The sequence below is a fragment of the Petaurus breviceps genome, unplaced genomic scaffold, assembly GCF_028583685.1.
Source record: "Petaurus breviceps papuanus isolate PSGF00001 unplaced genomic scaffold, PetGlider_PUasm1.0 84, whole genome shotgun sequence".
NCBI lineage: Eukaryota > Metazoa > Chordata > Mammalia > Diprotodontia > Petauridae > Petaurus > Petaurus breviceps.
This window is the reverse complement of record NW_027186645.1, coordinates 689,422-709,156: the sequence shown is the minus strand read 5'-3', so window position 1 is coordinate 709,156 and position 19,735 is coordinate 689,422. Positions and strand designations below refer to the sequence as shown.

Sequence of the window (19,735 nt, the reverse complement as noted above, 5' to 3'; positions counted from 1 at the left end):
TGGCTCAGGCTTTTCAGAGCTGGTATACCAAATTCTCATTTTCTCTGTCTACCAGCAGGGACTGAGGGAAGGTAAAAGTCACTAGAAGGTCACCCTTAGAAACTTTTCGGTGTGAGGTTTTCCCATCTCCAAAAATCCTATCTTAAAATGTAAAATACCCTTGGGATTCTTACACATTTAATGGTTTTTTTTTTCAGTTAATTTCAATTGTGGTGTTATTTTTTTTTTAAATATTGTAAGAAGAATTAGCTAAGAACCAGGTGACTGGAAGATTCTGAACTCATGTCTGGAGTGGGAAAAGAGCCAAAAGGTTAGAGGAAAAAAAGGTTAGTTTTGAGGGAGAAGATGGGAAGATGCCTAAGGAATACTTCATAATCAGACCACTCTGTCCACTGTTTCTTTGGGTGGGTCAGTTCTTTGGGTTTTTTTGTTTTGTTTTGTTTTTTTACAACCCAAGTATAAAGAAAGGGGAGAGGGACTGATGAATAGAAAGAGGTGGTCATTCCTTCATTTTTCTGTCTGTCCCAACAGCTGCCTTCTCCATTGAAAACATCTGCTTGTTTAATCATTTTTATCTGTCTCCCAGAACCCCATTGTTCTATATCACAGATATACCAAATCTTACTTCCTTTTGCCAAGTTGTCTAGAAACAGAGGAGGCTCATTAACATCTTTTAAATAGACAGTCAAGAGTCCCAGGTCCATTGCACCAGCTTCATCTTTAACATAAACCTGCAATTGAAATATCTTTGGCATTGTTTCAAAATCAAGTGAAGGTTTTCCAGTGGTGACTACCTGAAAAAACAAAACAAAAGTTCTTAGTGGGACTGTGAAAAGAAGGGAGGTTTAGATATAGATTTTTTTTTTGCATTTTTTTTTTGAGGGGGAAGGCAGAGCAATTGCGGTTGACTCGCCCAAGGTCACACAGCTAGAGTCGTGTCTGAGGTCGGATTTGAACCCAGGTTCTTCTAACTCCAGGGCTGGTGTTCTACTCACTGAGTCACCTTGCCACCCCTTAGATATAGATTTGAAATGGGATCTTTTCAAGGAGTTGATAATGAATGGCTTGTGAATGATCTATTCCTTGGCTGCCAAAGGCTCCAGACTTAATTAGCATCATCCATCTCAAAGAGCCCTAACTCAAAGAACATTAGTACTTGAATAGGCTGACCACCACAATGGCACATAGTGAAGTAGACTTTGGGGGCCTCTTAGAGCATGGCAGATAAAGTGGAAAGAGAGTCAGCCTCACAGTTAAGACTGAGGCTCATATGCCATACAGATGTGCAACCCTGGGCAAATCACTCAGCTTCTCTTTAGAAGCAGTTAAGTGTGTGAGAAATACTGATAGTTTGGTTCCCCAAATTCTATGGGAACAATGGGTGCATCAGAAACAGACCCTGCACAGGGAGTATGGGAGGACCTAAGTCAGGGTCAGGAAGAAAGAACAGAACACTGTATCCAATCATACAGCTGGGGAGAAATCTGAGTTTACCTTTAGAGAGGGGGCCCTGGCCAAGCTGGAGCAAACCAGTTGGGGTTCAAACTGACCATTGTCTGGTCACATGTTATACCGGCAGAAAAAGAGACCGATTCGTGTGAAGGACAGTCCTGGAGAGGGGATGTCCTCCCTGACTGGGCCCAATGATTGTAATGGGGGTGGGATGAAATGGGGTAGAACCGAATGGTCCTATATAACCTTTGTTCTGCTTTGGTGATGTGTGTGTGTGTGTGTGTGTGTGTGTGTGTTGTCCCATGAGGGAACACATGCACACGTGCTTCTCCAGAGAACCATTAAAAAAAGTATCTCTTCATTCACTCCATAAACTGCGATTTCTTCTGTTACCCTATTAGTTCTGATCTGGAGACTAAAGGGGAGGGAGCAGCAGACCCTCTCAGACTGAGCTCCAAACTGAGCTGACACTGGGACAGCAGAGTTTGTTTATAACAAGTGGCTCAGTGGATGGTGCATTGGGCCTGCAGTCTGGGAGACCTGAGTTGAAATGTGACCTCCAACATTTTCTAGCCTGCACAAATCACTTAACTTCTATCTGTTTCAATTTCCTCAACTATATAATGAGGATAATAATATCACCTACCTCCCAGGTTGTTATCAGGGCCAAATGAAATAATATTTGTAAAGCATTTAGCATAGTGTCTGGCATATAACAAGAACTTAATAAATGCTTGTTTCTCCCCAACCTTCTTTACCCCCAGACAATTCTTTAAGACTAAAAGTTGCATAGTAGGTGCTAACCTGCTTTGGGAGAGGGAATTTCCTCTCTGGGATTTTCCTATACTAATGAAATCACAGGTATGATTCCTCTTTGTCCCCCCAAATATAGCATCATAGAGTAAGCACCTCACAGGACAGCTAAAGGGTATAAGTTCAAAAACTGGAAAAGTCATCCATCGTCCCTGAAATTACCTAAATATTCTTGTCTATAAGACTAAAATGGGTACAAAATTAAATAGGAGGAGGTGGCAAGTGGACTGGATTGTGTCTGGAAAATAGTACAATATTCAACCACCTAAAGACGCTCCTTCATAGGTAATACTAATGCCAGGTTCAATATTGGCATGAAATGAGGCACTCACAAGTTACTGAATGGTTAACAAAGGAAGGTTTACTTTGCCTTAACACAGCTAGGATATGCACCAAACATCCAGGGAGACTGGTCCCCCAGTTTCCACATGGAAATGTAATTGATCATCAGGGTGAGCTACCGTGCAGAGAATTTTTTTAAAGCATGGAGCTAAACAAATGTCATATTATTATTATTGAATATTTGCAAGAAATGATATAGAAATATGAAAGAAATAGATCTAGGACCCTTCTCTTTAAGAAGCTTATACTCTAGGGGTGGCCAGGTGGCTCAGTGAGTAAGAGCACTGGCCCCAGAGTCAGGATGGCCTAGGATCAAATCCGGGCTCTGATACTTAGCACCACACCCAGAAACTGGCCATGTAACCTTGAGCAAGTTACTTAACCCCAATTGCTTAAAAAAAAAAGAAGAAGCTTATACTCTATTTGGGGAGGAAAAGTGTAACTACATAAAACAAAGAAATACATAACTGCAGGGGCAGCTAGGTGGCGCAGTGAATAGAGACCAGCCCTGGAGTCAGGAGGACCTGAGTTCAATTCCAGCATCAGACACTTGACACACTTACTAGTTGTGTGACCTTGGGCAAATCACTTAATCCCAACTGCCCTCCAAAAAGCAAAAAAAGAAAAAGAAAGGTTGTTGAGGAATAAAGATGCTTTTGGGGGCAGCTAGGTGGCGCAGTGAATAGAGCACTGGCCCTGGAGTCAGGAGGACCTGAGTTCAAATCTGACCTCAGACACTTAACACACACAAAAAAACTAGCTGTGTTTGGGCAAATCACAACCCCAATTGCCCCTCCAAAAAAAAAGTAAAAAAAAAAGAAATACATAACCATGAGCGTAGTGTAGACTTCTTGTTGGTGTAGTTCAATTATACAATTATGTCTGACTTTTTGTGGCTCTATGCACTATTTTTTCCATGAGGTTTTCTTGGCAAAGACACTAGAGTGGTTTGCCATTTCCTTCTTATGTGGATCACCTTTTTTTGTCAGATCTGTCCACTATCACCTGTTTGTCTTGGGTAACCCTTCGTGGCATAAGCTCATAATTTCATTGAGCTATGCAAGTCCCTCCACCACAACAAGGCAATGATCCAGGAAGGGTTTTTTTTTTGGGGGGGGTGGCAAACAGAGGTTAAGTGACTTGCGCAGGGCCACACAGTTAGTAAGTGTCTGTGGCTAGATTTAAACCCAGGTCTTCCCATCTCTAGGACCAGTGATCTAACCACTTCATCCCTAGATGCCAGCAGTTGCTAGTGATGTAGATTGAGGACTATAAAAATCAGAGAATAAAAAGTCCACTGTAAACTGGGGTTAGTCAGTCAAGGCTTCATAGACCTTGACTTTGAAGGAAGTGTAATATCCTTCAGATTTGGTTAAAAAGAGTGAAACACGATGGGAGGAGAGAAAGAGGGGGAAGGCAAGAGCTAAGGTACAGAGGTGGAAATGAGTATGTAGTGCTGGAGAGGAAGGACTAATCAGACTGAAGCATTGAACTAAAAAAAAAAAAATGGGACCTTATTTGTTCTTGAAGGAAGAGAAGGCTTTCGATTGTCACAGCAGTAGAGTGGCCACAGCCAAGGAACCCATAAATAGTCCAGTTTAGATAGCACATTGATTTTCTCAGAAGGAGAAACAGGATACCATAAAGCAGACTGTAGAAGGCACTGAATACTAGGCTAATGAATATATACTTTATTCAGCGGATAATGAAGAATCATTGAAGAACAAGAGAATGATGTGATCAGGATAGTGCATTAGGAAAAATACTCCAACATTGGGAGGAAAGATGGATTGGAATGGAGAGAGATTGGAAAGAAGCCAATAGATTCTTAGGATTCAAAACAACCTCTGAGGTTACGTAGTCTAAACCATACCTAATTAAGAATTTCCTCTACATCACCCTTAACAAGTAGTTATCTGGCTTGAAGCTCTCCAGTGGGAAGCAGCTCATTCCCCTCTTAGAGAGCTCTGGTTTTCAGGAAGTTTTTTCTCATGTTAGGCCAAATAGCTACCTACCCACTGTTCCTAGTTCTGTGCTCTGGTACTAAGCAAAACAAGCCTAAGCTGTCTTCTACAGGGCAGTCTTTCAAGATGGGTATTGTGGTTCTCCTAAGTCTTCTTTTTTTTTCAGTTTGATCAAGTCAATGGGCTTGTCAAGTGCTTACTAGGTACCAGGCACTGTGCTAAGTACTGGGAGTGCAGAAGCAAAAAGAAAGCTAGTCCCTGCCCTCAACGAGCTTACATTCTAATGGGGGAAGAAAACTCATAAAAGGGAGTTGGAAAGATGAGGAGGAGGAGGACTGGTACAGGGGCATGGTAGAGAAAGTCTAGAATTAGAAGTGGAGCATGTAACATGGCGGGCTTGGGAGTTTTCCTTAAGATGGAGATTCTAGAAGAACCAGCAAATCACGGGAAGGGACCCAAGGGTGGAGAGTACTTCCTTCATTTCTTTCTTCCTCCTTTCTCATCTTCCTTTCTTCCTCTCTCTTCTATCTTCCCTTTCTTTTCTTTTCTTTTTTAAGAATGGGTCTCCCTATCTTTTCCAGGTGCTACTCATGGGCTGATCTTACTCTGCTCAGCATGGGCAGCTTTGTTCTACTTCAGAAGGCCAGGATTATACTTCTACTTAGGCCAGGCTAAACATTCCCATCTCTTCCATCCGACGCCCATATGCCATATTTCCTAGTCTCCTCACTCTCCTGGTCACCCACCACTGGACTCATTCCCAAGATTCCTAAATTGTGATCCCTCCCCCCAGAACTGAACACAGTACTCCTGAAGCAAATCAAGCAGGGCAGAGGGCTTTATCTCCCCTTGTTCTGATTATTGTTGTTTGTTGTCCATCCTTCTGGACACTCAGCTTCAATGACTGCAGTCTGGCGTCGAATTAACTGTTGCTTGATACTGCTTGTTCACCTTCAGCTTTCAGTCCACTAAAATCAACGGTTTCCCCTGTGCCCCATGTGAACTGTTGATTAGCTATATCTCCCCTAAGTTGAATTTATGCGGTTGATATGTTTTTAAACATATATAAGACTTTACATTTCCTAGGACCTTAGATTTAGATAGTGAATGAACTTTAGAAATGATCAAGTTCAATGGCCTGATTTTACAGATGAGGAGACTGGAGCATAGAAATGTTGTGACTTGCCCAAGACCACACAGCTAAGTAAGTGTCTGAGGCAAAATTTGAACACAGTCCTTCCTAAATCCAAGTCCAGCATTTGATCCACTATGCTACCTAGCTGTCTATTAAATTTCATCTAAGCAGACTTGGTCCATGGTTCTAACCTTGTGATTCTATCAGGATCCCTCTTTCAATAGAAATAGCTAGACATGGGGTACAGACCTATCATCCCAGCTGTCAGGGACACTTGAGGCTGGCTGTTCTCCTGAGCTCAGGTGCTCTGAGCCACAGTGGGATAAACTGATTAGGTGTCTGAGTGAGGTTGGTATTAGTTTGCTGAGTCCTCCGCGAAATGGGAGTGATTGGGTTGGTTAGGGAGGGGCAAACCAGCAGAGGTCAGAAACAAAGTAGATCAAATCTCCCATGCTGATGGGAGTAGGATCAGGCCTATGAGTAGCACCTGGAAAAGATAGGGAGACCCAGTCTTAAAAAAAAAAAAAAAAGGGAAGATGGAAGGGAGGAAGGGAGGAAAGGAGGAAGAAAGAAATGAAGGAAGAAAAAGGAACAGGGGAAGGAAAGGAGAGAGGGAGGAAGAGAGAAAGGAAGAAAGAAAAAAGAAAGAGGGGGAAGGAGGGAAAAAGGAAGAAATAGGGAAGATAGGAGAAAAGACAAGCTTTGAAGAGGGAATGAGTTCAGGTCTGCATGGTTTGTTTGATGTTCCAAATGGGCATTTAGATGGTGATCTCCTGAGAGCAGTTAGAAGTTCAGCAACTTAGCTCTAGTGAGAACTCTGGGGCAGTTGAGTGGTGCAGCTGGGTGGGGCAGTGGATAGAGCACTGGGCCTGGAGTCAGGAAAACCTAAATTAAAATTCTGCCTCAGGCACTTATTAGTTGTATGACCTTGGTTAAGTCACTTAACCCTGTTTAACTCAGTTTTTCCTCTTTTGTGCTAGAGAAGTTAATGGCGAACCACTCCAGTGTCTTTGCCAAGAAGATCCCAGAAAAAAGATCCCAGAGAGTCGGACATGACTAAAAAATGACTGAAAAACAAAAGCAGAAAAGTGACATCATAACCAACCAAGAAATGATCTGCATGATATCTGGAGAAGATGAGGCTAGAAGGTCAGTAGCAGTGCAGGGAGGAGGTGATGAGAGTTGATGGCACTGGGAAGTGAGAAGAAACAGCTCTGAGAGATATTACCAAGAAGCATCAACAGAACTGAGTACAGAGGGCTGAAAGGAGAAAGCAAGGATGATCTCAAGGATTTGCACCTGGAAGACCTGAGGAATGAATGGGGGTACAAATGGCAGAAAGGCAGGAGTGGAGAAAAGGAGATGATTTCAGAAGGAAGGTACCTGATTTGGATTTAGGCACATTGGGTTTGAGTTTACCCTGCACCATGTTTAAAAGGGGCAGCTAGGTGGTTTAGTGAATAGAGTATTGGCCCTGGAGTCAGGAGGACCTGAGTTCAAATCCAGCTTCAGAGACTTGATACTAGCTGTGGGACTTTGGGCAAGTCTGGAAATCCAAAGGATTTTATTTTCAATACTGACCTCACAGAGCTATTGTGATAGAAACACTGTATACTGCTGAATAAGAATGAGTTATGGCTAGAATGAGCAAACCTATCATTATAGGTTTTTGACATCTGTCTCCATGGGAAACATTAGTTGCTGTAGAACTACATTTTCTATTTCAACTGGAAATTTAAAAAGCAGACTTAGTACCCTGGCTTAAGAGGAAATGGCAACTTTGGGAATCACTCAGAAGAAGTCAAAAGCTAAATAACTGTAAGCAGATGTGACTTTCCCTTTTAAAAGTGAATGTTTATTATATTTGGTTTATCTCTTCTAAAGGGAAAATATTTATGCAGTCAGAACCTAGATGCCTATGTTTAGAGTTCTTTGATGTGGCATTTCGTTATTAGTGACATGTGCTTTCAATAGAAAACAGGTCTTCCTGGTATGAACTGATACCAAATGAATACAGCAGTACCAGGAGAAAAATTTATGTAATAACATCAACATTATAAAGACAAACAACTCTTGAAAGAAGAATTTTGATCAATGCAATGACTGACCATAATTCCAGAAAATTGGTGATGAATCAACCTACCATCCTTCTGAGAGAGAAGTGAAGGACTCAAGATGCAGAATGACATATACATTTTTTGGAGGGCGGAAGGCAGTTGGGGTTAAGTGATTTGCCCAAGGTCACACGGCTAGTTAAATGTCAAGCATCTGAGGCCAATTTGAACTCAGGTCCTTCTGACTTCAGGGCCAGTGCTCTATTCACTGCACCACTTAGCAGCCCCTGATGTATACATTTTTTGACATAGTCAATGAAAGAATTTGCTTTGCTTGACTAGATATACATGCATGCTTACTTACATACAAGCATATGCATAAATATATATACATACATATATAAAGGTCTTGGGGTTTTTCTTTTTTTAATTGAAGAGTTGAGGTTCTGAGAGGAAGAAAAAATGTGCTAATTTAAAAAATTGAAATTCCAAAAATATAGAAACGTCTTTGTCACTTTATGATAGTGGCAGTCACATTATGAGGTCACATTAAAAAAAGGACAACACAATCAGAATAAGAGGTGACAGGGACCTTGAGTGATCACCTCGCTACAGGAAGGTCTAAACTAGCAAATAATTCCACCATCTTACCTGCTATTCTAACACCGCCCAACGGAGAGTCACAATAACTCTTCTATAGCACTTTGTGGTCTACAAAGCACTTTCCTCCAGTCACAATGTAAGCTATGTGGTGAAAGTATTATCATCCCTGTTTTACAGAAAAGGAAGGTGAGACTTAAAGATATTGTGTCTTGCCAAGGGTCGCATAGTAAGTGATTGAGCCAGGAATCTAAGCAAGGGCTCCAGATTCAGTGTGGTACAATGGAAAGGGCAAGAGCTCTGAAGAGGACCTGGGTTCAAGTCCTGCCTCTTGATACATGTGACCATGAGCAAATCACTTAATGTCCCTTGGTCTCAGCTTCTTCCACTCTAAAATGAGGGAGTTGAACTCAATGTCCTTTGAAGTTCCTTCCAGTTCTGGTTCTGTGACCCCACACCCAAATTCTTTCCACTCCACCGTGTCAGATGCTATCAGTAATAAGTCATATCTGGTAAACAGGTTGTTCATTGTCTTTCAGTCTTTAGCAAAAAGAGAGAGCCCTATCAAATGCGTGGTTGTAAGAGTCTCTGGTGGAAAGTGCTCCAGATACACATGTAATGTGGCATCTCCACCAGAGACTCTTATAACCTCAAACAAAATTCCTAGACCACCTGAAGAAAAAGACTGCCTGAAAGTGTAATAAGAAGGGTTGTGAGATGAAGAGACTTTCCTTTATCAAGAATTCAATCCAACTCTTGTCATTGGTAACAAATTTTCCTGTGCAACAGGAAATTCAAACCAAACCACCTGCACCTTTTTGAGCTGGAGGAGTTGAGGAGACTTACTTCAAAGTTTTTCTCTGATAATGCTTTAATGCAGAAGGCTTGAGTCAAAGGATTTGAATTTACTATAAAAGGAAACCTAGAGCTCACAGGTGATGCCGATGGTGATAAAGTCACATTAAAGCTGTAGACTGTAGTGCCAGGTGAAACATTCTCTTTGACAAAGCAGCTCGCTGGGAACTGGTTTAGTTGTAGACACTCTCCCCCTGCAAATTGGGAACAAATATAAAAATAATAAGTAGTATCTATATAGTCCTTTAAAGTGTGTAAAGGACTTCATTTTAGACTCACTTAGAAGTGTTATTTTCATCACAATTTAATAGATGAAGAAACTAAGGGCTTCATTGACTTGCCCAGGGTAACCTAGCTAGTGTCAGGGATAAGATTTGTATCATGGATCATAGATTCAGAGCTAGAAGGAGGCTCAGAGGCCATTTAGTACAACCCCTTCATTTTCCAACTCAGGAAGCTGTGGCTATGAAATAAGTGACTTGCCCATGGTCACATCAAACACTAAAATCACATTCGAACTCAAGACTTCCTGTCCTGAGTCTAATACTCTCCTTAAATACTTTAGTACCATGCAGTTTCAGAATACCAAGAATTCTTTTAAGAATCTAGTGGCTTGGGGCTGTGATGAAGAAAATTTTTTGTCATCTTCCCTGTCCTGAAAGGTAAAAGCTAAGGTTTTCTGGTGCCCCAAAATTGTTTTTTTGTGGCAGGAACTGCTTCTTCAAAATTCTGACTCAGGACACTTTCTGACTGTGTGACTTTGAACAAGTAATTAAATCTCTCCAGACCTTGTTTTCCTTACCTATAAAATGAAAATGTTTAACTAGCTAGATGATTGCTGAGACCCCTTTCAACTCTTTTCCCCTTCTTTTCCTTCCTCCTCTATTAAGTCAAAAGCATTAATATACAGTTTCTGAAAAGATGACCACTAATACATTCTTGGTGGATTCATGAACTGATCCAACCATTCTGGAAAACAATTTGGAACTATGCCCAAAGGGCAGTCAAACTGCCCATACCCTTTGAGCCAGTAATACCACTACTAGGTCTGTATCCCAAAGAGATCATAAAGAAAGGGGGAAAACCTACATGTGCAAATATATTTATAGCAACCCTTTTGGTGCTGGCAAAATATTGGAAATTGAGGGAATGCCCACTGATTGGGGAATGGCTGAACAAGCTATAGCATATGAATATAGTAAAATACTCTTCTGCAATAAGAAATGATAAACAGGCAGATTTCAGAAAAACTTGGAAAGACTTGTACAAACTGATGCAAAGTGAAATGAACAGAACCAGGAAAACAATTGTAGGCAGCATCAGTAACACTATGTGATGATCAGCTGAATGAATTAGCTATTTTCAGGAGCACAATGATCCAAGACAAGTACAAAAGACTCATGAAGCAAAATGCTATCCACATCCAGTTAAAGAACTAATGGATTCTGAATGCTGATTGAAGCATACTTTTCAGTGAGTGACTTTATTTCTTTGTCATTTTCCCCCCTTTTGATCTGTTTCTTATTTCACAACTGTGACTAATATGGAAAATATTCTACATGATAACAAACATGTACAACATATATCAAATTGCTTATCATTTTAGGTGAAGGGGAGAGGAAGGAGAAAAATCTGGAATTCAAAATCTTGTAAAAATGAATGCTAAAAATTGCTTAGCACTTAATTGGGGAAAATGCTATTAAAAATAAATTTGGGACAAGTCATTTCACTTTTCCTGGGCCTCAGTTTCTTCATCTGTAAAATAAAGGGCTGGAACGGAGATTTAGAAGTGAACTTTGCTCTTTCCCTTGTAGAAGCGGAAGACTATAGGTGCAGGATGTTGCATGTAATGTCAGACATAATCCTTGCATTGGTTTTGCTCAAGTATTTTTCTTGTTTAAAGGGAATGCTCTCTGGGAGTGTATATTATCTCCAGAAATGACTGACAAAAGAACAAAAGATATCAATAAAACTTAAAAAAAAAAATTTGGGGTTGAACTAGATGATCAATAATGTCCTTTCCAGCTTTAAATCTTTGGATCCTATGAAATTACAACTTCTAGATTACCTGGTATTTCTGTTGCTTAAAGGAGTCAATTTCCTTCCTGCTTATGAGCACTTTTGTCACAAAGAAAATGCTTTACTCCTTGGGATTATTTGAGGATTAGACCTGTAATTATAGTCAGTCTTTGACTTATTCATGCTTGATTCACATATGTTTCTTACATCAAAAACAGCTGGCATAGCCACGTGGTTGTTTGTAGGAAGTTCCTTTCTTTCATGATGCATGCACCTCTCAGGATTACCCTTTACTTCTACTGATCTGTATGGTGGCTTGTAAGATTCTATCTTTTAATGATTCCCCTTCTCCTTTTCCATGACTGACCCCATTTTTGCCTGGCACCCACCTTGCATAGCCCTGAATCTCACTTTTCACCTCCTTAAGAGGTTCAAGGTGAGATCTGCAGTGGCAAAATGATAAGTAGAAAGGAAGGGAAGGGAAGGTAGATTTTGGAGGCAGTTCCTCTCTCCCTGTCCTTTGGTTCAGGTCTTATAGGTAGGATCAGTAAACCCCCACCCTCTCTCCTCATTTGCCCCCACATAGTACTATTTCTTTTTTTTAATTATTTTTATTTTTTACTTTTTGGAGGGCAATTGGGGTTAAGTGACTTGCCCAAGGTCACACGGCTAGTTTTTGTGTTAAGTGTCTGAGGCCAGATCACATAGTACTATCTCTATGCTTCTTCCTCTCTCCAAAGTTAAAGTATTCAAGGCAGTCATTGGTCAAAAAAGGAAAAAGTGCCTTGATTCCACCCAAAATGTAGATGACCTTCAGTATTCAGTATACCTAACAACCCACCATTGCTACTTGGGTGGGACTCATTAAAGAAAAGTGAGGAAGATTTAGAAGTCGACAGAATTTACACTGGCCTCAGATAAATTAGGTTCTATGGTTATACTTTAAAGATATCATGGATAAAATTTGTGGGCTAACTTGGGATCCTACCCATTACAGGTAGCATTAGTGCCAAGAGAAAATGCATTCCCAGTCCCATGCAACCAACTTACAAATGTAGTTTTGAAATGTATCATATTTATAACCTGATTCCTGTACATAGAAACTGAAATGCATGTCCTTAGTACAGTATATTGCCACAATATTTGAGAGTCATTGAGTTAATCCTATGGTTGCCTCCTAAAGTTCTATGATAGGTGAATCCTAGATGTCCAACTATATATTTATTGATTGAACCCATTTTCAACAAAATATGAGGTAAGGGGGAATTCTACCATTTGCCTCAAGTGGTATTTCATATGAAGGGCTGCAATGTGATGTGATTAGGATAGAGATACATTTGGAGTCACGGGGGCTGAATGTGAATCTCTGACTTGCCACTTCATCTCACTGGACAAATCACTTGGTCTCTCTGGACCTCAGTTGACTCATCTGTAAAATGAAAAGGCTGGTCTCATTCATAGATCTATGACCCTAAGAGGAAAGTCTGGGAAACTGAGAGAAAGGCCAACAAGGACAAATGCTTTGCTGAAAGATAGGGAATTCAATGTAATTTCAGATATTGGGGTACTATCATTACAATGTCTCTCAAATCACACCATGATCACGACTTTTTTGTCTGTGTTGGTTGGCTGGTTATTTCCCTTCATTCTTGAAAAGGACCAAAATGACATCACTATAGTAGAGTCAAGTTACATTGTGTCTGACTGTGGCTGATCAGACCAACATGAGCTCAGAATGCCCTACCCCAAGTTGGGTACATATAGTTTATGTGAACATTGGGTAGGAAGGAAAAAAAGGGGTCTCTTACTTAGCTAAAATCCCCCCAAAGGGCCAAGAGAAATCCTAATCCTCCTCTCAAAGCAGTTAGGGTGTCATTAGCTGTGACAATTCCCTTGTCACTTATGGAAATGTTCAGTAGCTGTTGTTTGTCCTTCATTTTCCAAGAGGACCACTGACATTGGGGGGGGGGGTCTTGACTTGCCTGTGAATTGGATTTAAGTGAGGCAGGGTTGTGCAAAGTTGTCAGGTGAACTTAAAGACCAACTGTTGGCCTCCAAACTTACAGTCTTACAAATTCAGAGTTTTGTCTTCTGAGACTCTCCATTCACTTGGAATGAGGAAATGTAATAACAACAATGGAGATTTTGTAGGTCCAGAGCTATAGAATCATAAGGAAATATGATATGGCTAGCATGTTACACCATAAAAAAAAACCAAAAGCAGGCAGAGGAGTCATGAGTCAAACCATCATTGTATTGAAACCCATTGTCATGCTTCCTCATATTTTCTTCCTGACTTGATGTTGACTTCATTGGTGTTAGGACACTGCTATAAACTCCCTTTCCTTCTCCTTAGCAAGCCTTTTGTATTTAATTATCCCATTATGATTTGATCTATAAGGACCTTCTATCTGGTATCTCTGTTCAGTTACTTAGACCACTCTTTTATTTACCAGGGTTATTTCTCTTGAGGCAAAGGTAAAGTGTAAAAGGTAAAAAAAAAATTTCACTTGAGGTAAAGTGGATAGAGTGCTAGGCCTGAAGTCAGGAAAACCTAAATAAAAATCTGACCTCAGACACTTATTAGCTGTGTGACCCTGTACAAGTCACTTAACATCTCTGCCTCAGTTTCCTCAACTGTAAAATAGAAATATTAACAGTATTTACCTTGCAGTATTGTTTTAAGGATCAAATGAGATAATATTGGTAAAGTCCTTAGCATAGTGCCTGGCTTGTAGTAGGCACTAAATCAATGGTTATTCCTTTGCTCCCCTTGAGCCCTACTGATTTCCTCTAAAGACCAACATATGTCAACATCTTCCACCATACAGGGCAGGGATTTGACAGGACAGAATATATGAAAGGATTAGTTCACATATACACCATATTCATACTCATATCTTGGGTTCTCCAGTTCCTTGATCATGGAATGTTAAAAATGGAAGTGACCTTATTTAGTCAACCCCCTCCTCCTTTTCCAGCTGGTGAATCTGAAGCCCAGTGGGGAAGTGAGTTACCCAAGGACACACAGCTAATTAGCAATAGAACATGGGCTGGATCAGAGGATTCTTGACTCTCAACTCAACTTGTCTCCACTATACCACCATCTTTCCTACCAGAGTGTTCTCCCCAACTTTGGTAGTCTGTGAAACAGAGAATGAGAGAGAGAGAGAGAGAGAGAGAGAGAGAGAGAGAGAGAGAGAGAGGTTTTAATGAAATTTGACTTACAGATGCATCTTAATTAAGATTCAAATTAGAATTACTTGAAGCATACTCTAAAAAAAAGAAATAATATGCAAAAGATTTATTATCAGTCACTGAACTCACTGAAACATCTCCTCAATTGTGATTAAGATCTGGATGGATGATGTGTCTATCTTGTTTCCCTTATATCAGGGCAATCCCAGTAATTTACAAATAGGGACTTCTCACTTAAGGCTAGTGTTGTAGAATAAATTAGGCCTTAGTAGCCACAGCTGTGGAATCATCCTTAAAGTTGTCTTCCAAATTTTCTTACTAAGATACTTACCATCCATATACTACAGAGATAAAATAAGATTTCATCAATATATGATGGCATCTTTTTCCCCCTCCCTGACTGGTAGGTTCAGAAGATAAAACCTTTAGCTCTGACCTCAGGTACTAATACTGTACTGTTCAGAGGAGGAGCTCACCCCAAGTATTTGCTAATTTTCTCTGGTAACACAGTATGGAACTAAAAATGTGTTTTCAAGTACACTTTCCAGGAGAAAATATAATTAAGAAACTACAGTATCCTCTATGTACAATCTCTACCTAGGACTCTTGTTGCCGTGGTTTAGAGTAACTAACATAGAGAAAGAATATGTCCACATATCATCTACCTAATGTTTAATCTACATGACACCCATAACACAGTTGTTTAAATTCAATTAAATACTTATTGAGGGTTAAAACTTATTCTTTACTGGAAATAGAGAGATGGACTACGTCTTACCAACTCTAAGAAGCTGTAGCATATGCAGTGGCCACAACCAATAAACCATCTCAGCAGATGGGTAAAACCACGTTGAGACCTCAAACCTGTCAGTGAGTTGGGGGAAATTTATCTAAGCATGTGAAGACTTTCCCCAGCAGAATGGCCATGAAGGTTGCTGTAGAGTGCTTAGAGCTAGGTCAGACATTGGAGACACCAAGGTCATCTACTGCATCCTGGGCCATCACCAGTGGGCTTAACTTTTGTTCTGCCACTGGATTTCAATGACTCAGAAAGAAAAAGTGAATTTGTTGACTGTGCAAAACTCTGCCTCACTTAAATTCAATTCACATACAAGTCAAGAAATCACCAGCGATGTCAGGGTCCTCTTTGAAAAAAAGGATTGACACAACAGAGGGATGGACTAGGTCAGTGGTCTTCAAAGTGGGGGCTAAGCCTTCCAGAGAGCCATGGCCTAACCCTAAGAGGTCTGTGAATTGATTCTAAGGGGTTTGTGATCAATCATTTGGGAGAGTGGGAAGACAGGTCATGCCTTCTTCAAAATATCTTGTCTCAAACACAATCTCATCTATCCTCATCTACTCCAGGTCACCTTCTCCTTCCCCCTAAAAGATCTCAGCCTCCCTTGGTCTTAACCAACATCAGCTCCTCAGGGCAGTTAAAAACCTAAGTACTACCAGGACACCTATAACAGCATCTGTGCCAGTGTTATGGGAAAAGTCCTCCCCAAACACACTTTCCAGAATTACCACTTCCTACCTCCCAGATCACCTGGTAGCTATCATAGCTACCCTTTGGATATCAGACTCCAGCACAGTGACCAGTAAGAGCCCTGTTTCCCTTCTTTTTGTTTTTCAGGGTGGGGCACCGGCATGGATCTATATTGCAGAACTCATTACATTATCTTTTCTCCCAGATCCACTCCTTGGGTCCCACAGATATCTCAAACTCAACATGTCCAAAACCAACCTCATTAATTGTTCCCTCCCCAAACCCATCCCTCACCCAAACTCTCTCATAGTTGTAGAGAGTACCATCAGTCTTCCAGTCTCCCAGGCTAGGAACTTGCAATCTTGGTTTTATCCTGGACTCCTTGCTTCCTCTTATCTCACATAGCATCTAGTCATTTCTACTTTCATAACACCTCCCACATCCATACCTTTGTCTCATACCTCCACTCATAGAGACACCTCCCTAGCTCCAGCCTGAACCACACTTCCCCTGGACTACTTGCAATAACCTCTTAATGGGGCCCCCAGTCTCAAGTCTCTTCCTTCTCCAAACCATCCTCCACACAACTGTTAAAGAGATTTTTCTTAAGCACTGGTTGGACATTGTCACTCCTTTCTTTCTTTTGTTTATTGATTTGTTTATTTACTTTTAGTTTACAACATTCAGTTCCACAATCCCTTGAGTTTCAAATTTTTCTCCCCCTCCCTGTCCTCCCCCCCTCCCCGACTACCCCCATCCATGGCCATTGTCACTCCTTTCATTGGGAAACTCCAGGGATCCCTTATTGCTATAGGATCAAATATTTTACCTTTATCTCATCCTTTAAAAATTTCTATTTCTGGCATAATTTTTAAGTTTAGGGCCTGAACTTCTGATTTTACTAATGTAGGGAATCCAGATAAGGAAATACTCTCCACCTTTGCAGGCATATTCTTAGAGAGCCACTTATAGTCAAGTGCTTTGCTCAGGACTGTAGAATTCAAATCTGGCCTCAGACACCTAGTGGCTATGTGACCCTGGGCAAGTCACTTAACCTCAGTTTCCTTATCTATAAAGTTGGGAGATAGCAGCACTTACCTCCCAGGTTATAATAATAAAATGAGATATAATTGTAAAGGACTTTGCAAACAACACACTCTATAAATGCTTTGTGTTGTTGTTTAGTTAATTAGTTGTGTCTGACTCTGCATGACCCCATTTGGGTTTTTTGGGAGGGAGGGGCAAAGATACTGGGAATGGTTTTCCATTTCCTTCTCCAGCTCATTTTGCAGATGAAGAAACTAAGGCAAACAGGGTTATATGACTTGTCCAGGGTTACACAGTAAGTGTATGAGATAGAATTTGAACTCAGGTTCCCCTGACTCCAGGACTGGCACTCTATCCACTTTGCTACCTAGATGCCCTATATAAATGCTAGCTATTATTATTTGACCAAGATCTTCCTGCTTCTAAATTCCAGATGCTATTCCCCACCCATAATCCTCTCACATACTCTTCTCCAATCTGGATAATATTTAATAAACACTTATTTGTACAAGGCATTGTCCTGAGCACTGGGGATATAAAGATAAAAGCAAAGAAGAGTCCCCTATTGAGGAGCTTAGATTCTCCCTGATCTGTTGAATTGAATGGGTTGAAGAATTTCAGAATCTCCTGAAAGAAAGTACTTACATAACCATGAAGAATGTAGACTCAGAGACTTAGGTGTAGAAGGGACCTTGGAGATCATCTAGTTCAGCCCCAACTGAGGCCTCAACCTTTTTGACAATATACCCAAGTGAAAAGCACAAAAACGGGTTTTTTTCCCCTGAAGTGCCTTTAAGACCTTTACCTGTAGCCCAATGAAAATAGTAGGAGAAATATAAGCAAATCTGAGGCAAACTCAACAAATTAGTGTGGCTTTCTAAGAGAAGACCTAGGCTTTGTTGTTTTTTCTTTTGGTTTGGGAGGAGTGAGTGGGAGGGAAGAGGAATAGGGAAAATGTAGAGGGAGGAAGGAAGGAAGGAAGAAAAAGAAAGAGGGAAAGAAGGAAGAAGGAAAGAAAGAAGGAAAATGATCATTGAAGCATTTTTAAATGCACAAAAGACAGAAGGGGAAGTCAGAAAGAATCACAATCAGTACAACTCTGAAAGTTATATGTTGAATTCGGGATCTATTTAAAAAGAAAAGCAAACTGTACATAATAGAGATCTGCAGTTCCATGTACAATCTTCTTTTTCCATTCTACAATATATCTGGAAATGCCTGTTTTATTTGAGGTTCACTAAGTTTAGAAGAATTTTTTTTTTTAATGATTCTCCTATGTCCCTGTTCCTAGTTCCTGAAACAGTCTCAAGCTCCAAACCAGCTAATGCAATGTCAAAGCCATTTCTGGCTTAACAGAGCATCTCATGAGTTCTTTTAAGCTGTTGACTTTCAACTCTATGCAATTTAATCCCCTGAAGACATTATAAGATCAACCATCTCTTTCAACAAACTGGAATAGATGGTACAGTACATCCAATATAAAATGAGCAATAAGACTGGGTTCTTACCAGATGCCATCCCTAGCAGGACAAGGAGACAGACTGTTGCCTGCATGTTTCGTAGCTCCCTGCTGTTCCAGGGTCAGCATATTAATGAGAAGCTGATTCCAATGCTATCTCCCAAAGCACGTCCCACTCATCTTTTTTTTCTCTCCTGGTCCTGCTACCAGGTAAGAAATCAAACAAAACTTCTTGCTTGTATCTAAGGGAGATTCTAAACACTGGCTGGCTTATTGTTCTCCAGTCACCTGCTCTGGTCTGATGTACACATGGGGATGGATAGTACCTGAGTGTCAGATGTGTTGGTCATCATGCAACCCTTCTCTGAAAAGGACTCTCAAGGAATTTCATTTCTCACTTGAATGTGATAATAATAAAAATGATAGCTAACATTTATAATGCTTATTATGTGCCAGGTATTATGCTAAGTGCTTTACAATTGCTATCTCATTTGATTCTCACAACCCTCAGAGGAAGCACTATTATTATCCCCATTTTACAGATGAGGAAACTAAGGCAGACAAGGTTAATTGAGTTGCCCAGGGCTACACAGCTGGTAAGTTTCTAAGGCTAGATTTGAACTCAGGTCTTCCAGAGTTCAAGTCCAGTGCTCTATCCATTGTACCACCTGGCTGCCTCTGATAAGAGGGGAAGCCTGGTATAACAGGAATAAGTGATGACAGCTTAGAAGTCAAAGGACCTAGAGTCCCAGCTCTACCATTTACTATCTGTGTGGTCTTAAGCACATCACTCACCTCTCTGGTCTAACTTCTAACCCTTTCTCTTTTTAACCTTCACTCTTTTCTTACCTCCGGGTTCATTCCCTGATGCTTACCAACATGCCCAAGTTACCCTATCCTTAAAAAAAAAGACCATCGTGACTCCCTGTCTCAGAAAAACTCCAAGATAAAATTGATTATATCCTGGGCTTCTGCTTCCTCTCCTTTCAGTTGCTTCTCAATATGTGGCAATGTCTAGTTTTAGTCAACTGAAACTACTCCCTCCAAAGTTAGCAATGATCTCTTAATTGTCACATCAGATGGTCTTTTCTCAATCCTCTGCATCCTAAACTCCAGTTCCACAACACCAACTGCCTATTGGATATTTCAAACGGGCTGTATCATAAACATCTCAAACTCAACCTATCTAAAACAGAAATAATTTGCTTTCCTCCAAACCCACCCCTCTTCTAAACTTCCCTATCTCCAAAGAGCGTGATACCATCCTTCCTATCTCCCAGGTTTTCAATCTCAGTGTTATCCTTGACT

The 19,735-nt window shown here is 40.6% G+C and overlaps 1 protein-coding gene across 1 annotated transcript in view; it reads right to left on the bottom strand.

The window, feature by feature from the left end:
* The window catches only part of CDHR3 (cadherin related family member 3), a 101,739-nt gene extending 83,217 nt beyond the window's left edge, over window positions 1-18,522 (bottom strand). Inside the window, exons 1-3 of the mRNA XM_069106962.1 lie at window positions 18,477-18,522; window positions 9,207-9,409; window positions 626-794 (exon numbers count right to left, since the gene is read on the bottom strand). Of these exons, the coding sequence (XP_068963063.1) occupies window positions 626-794; window positions 9,207-9,409; window positions 18,477-18,522 (418 nt within the window). The remainder of the gene's footprint in view (window positions 1-625; window positions 795-9,206; window positions 9,410-18,476) is intronic.
* Window positions 18,523-19,735: the final 1,213 nt, after the last annotated feature.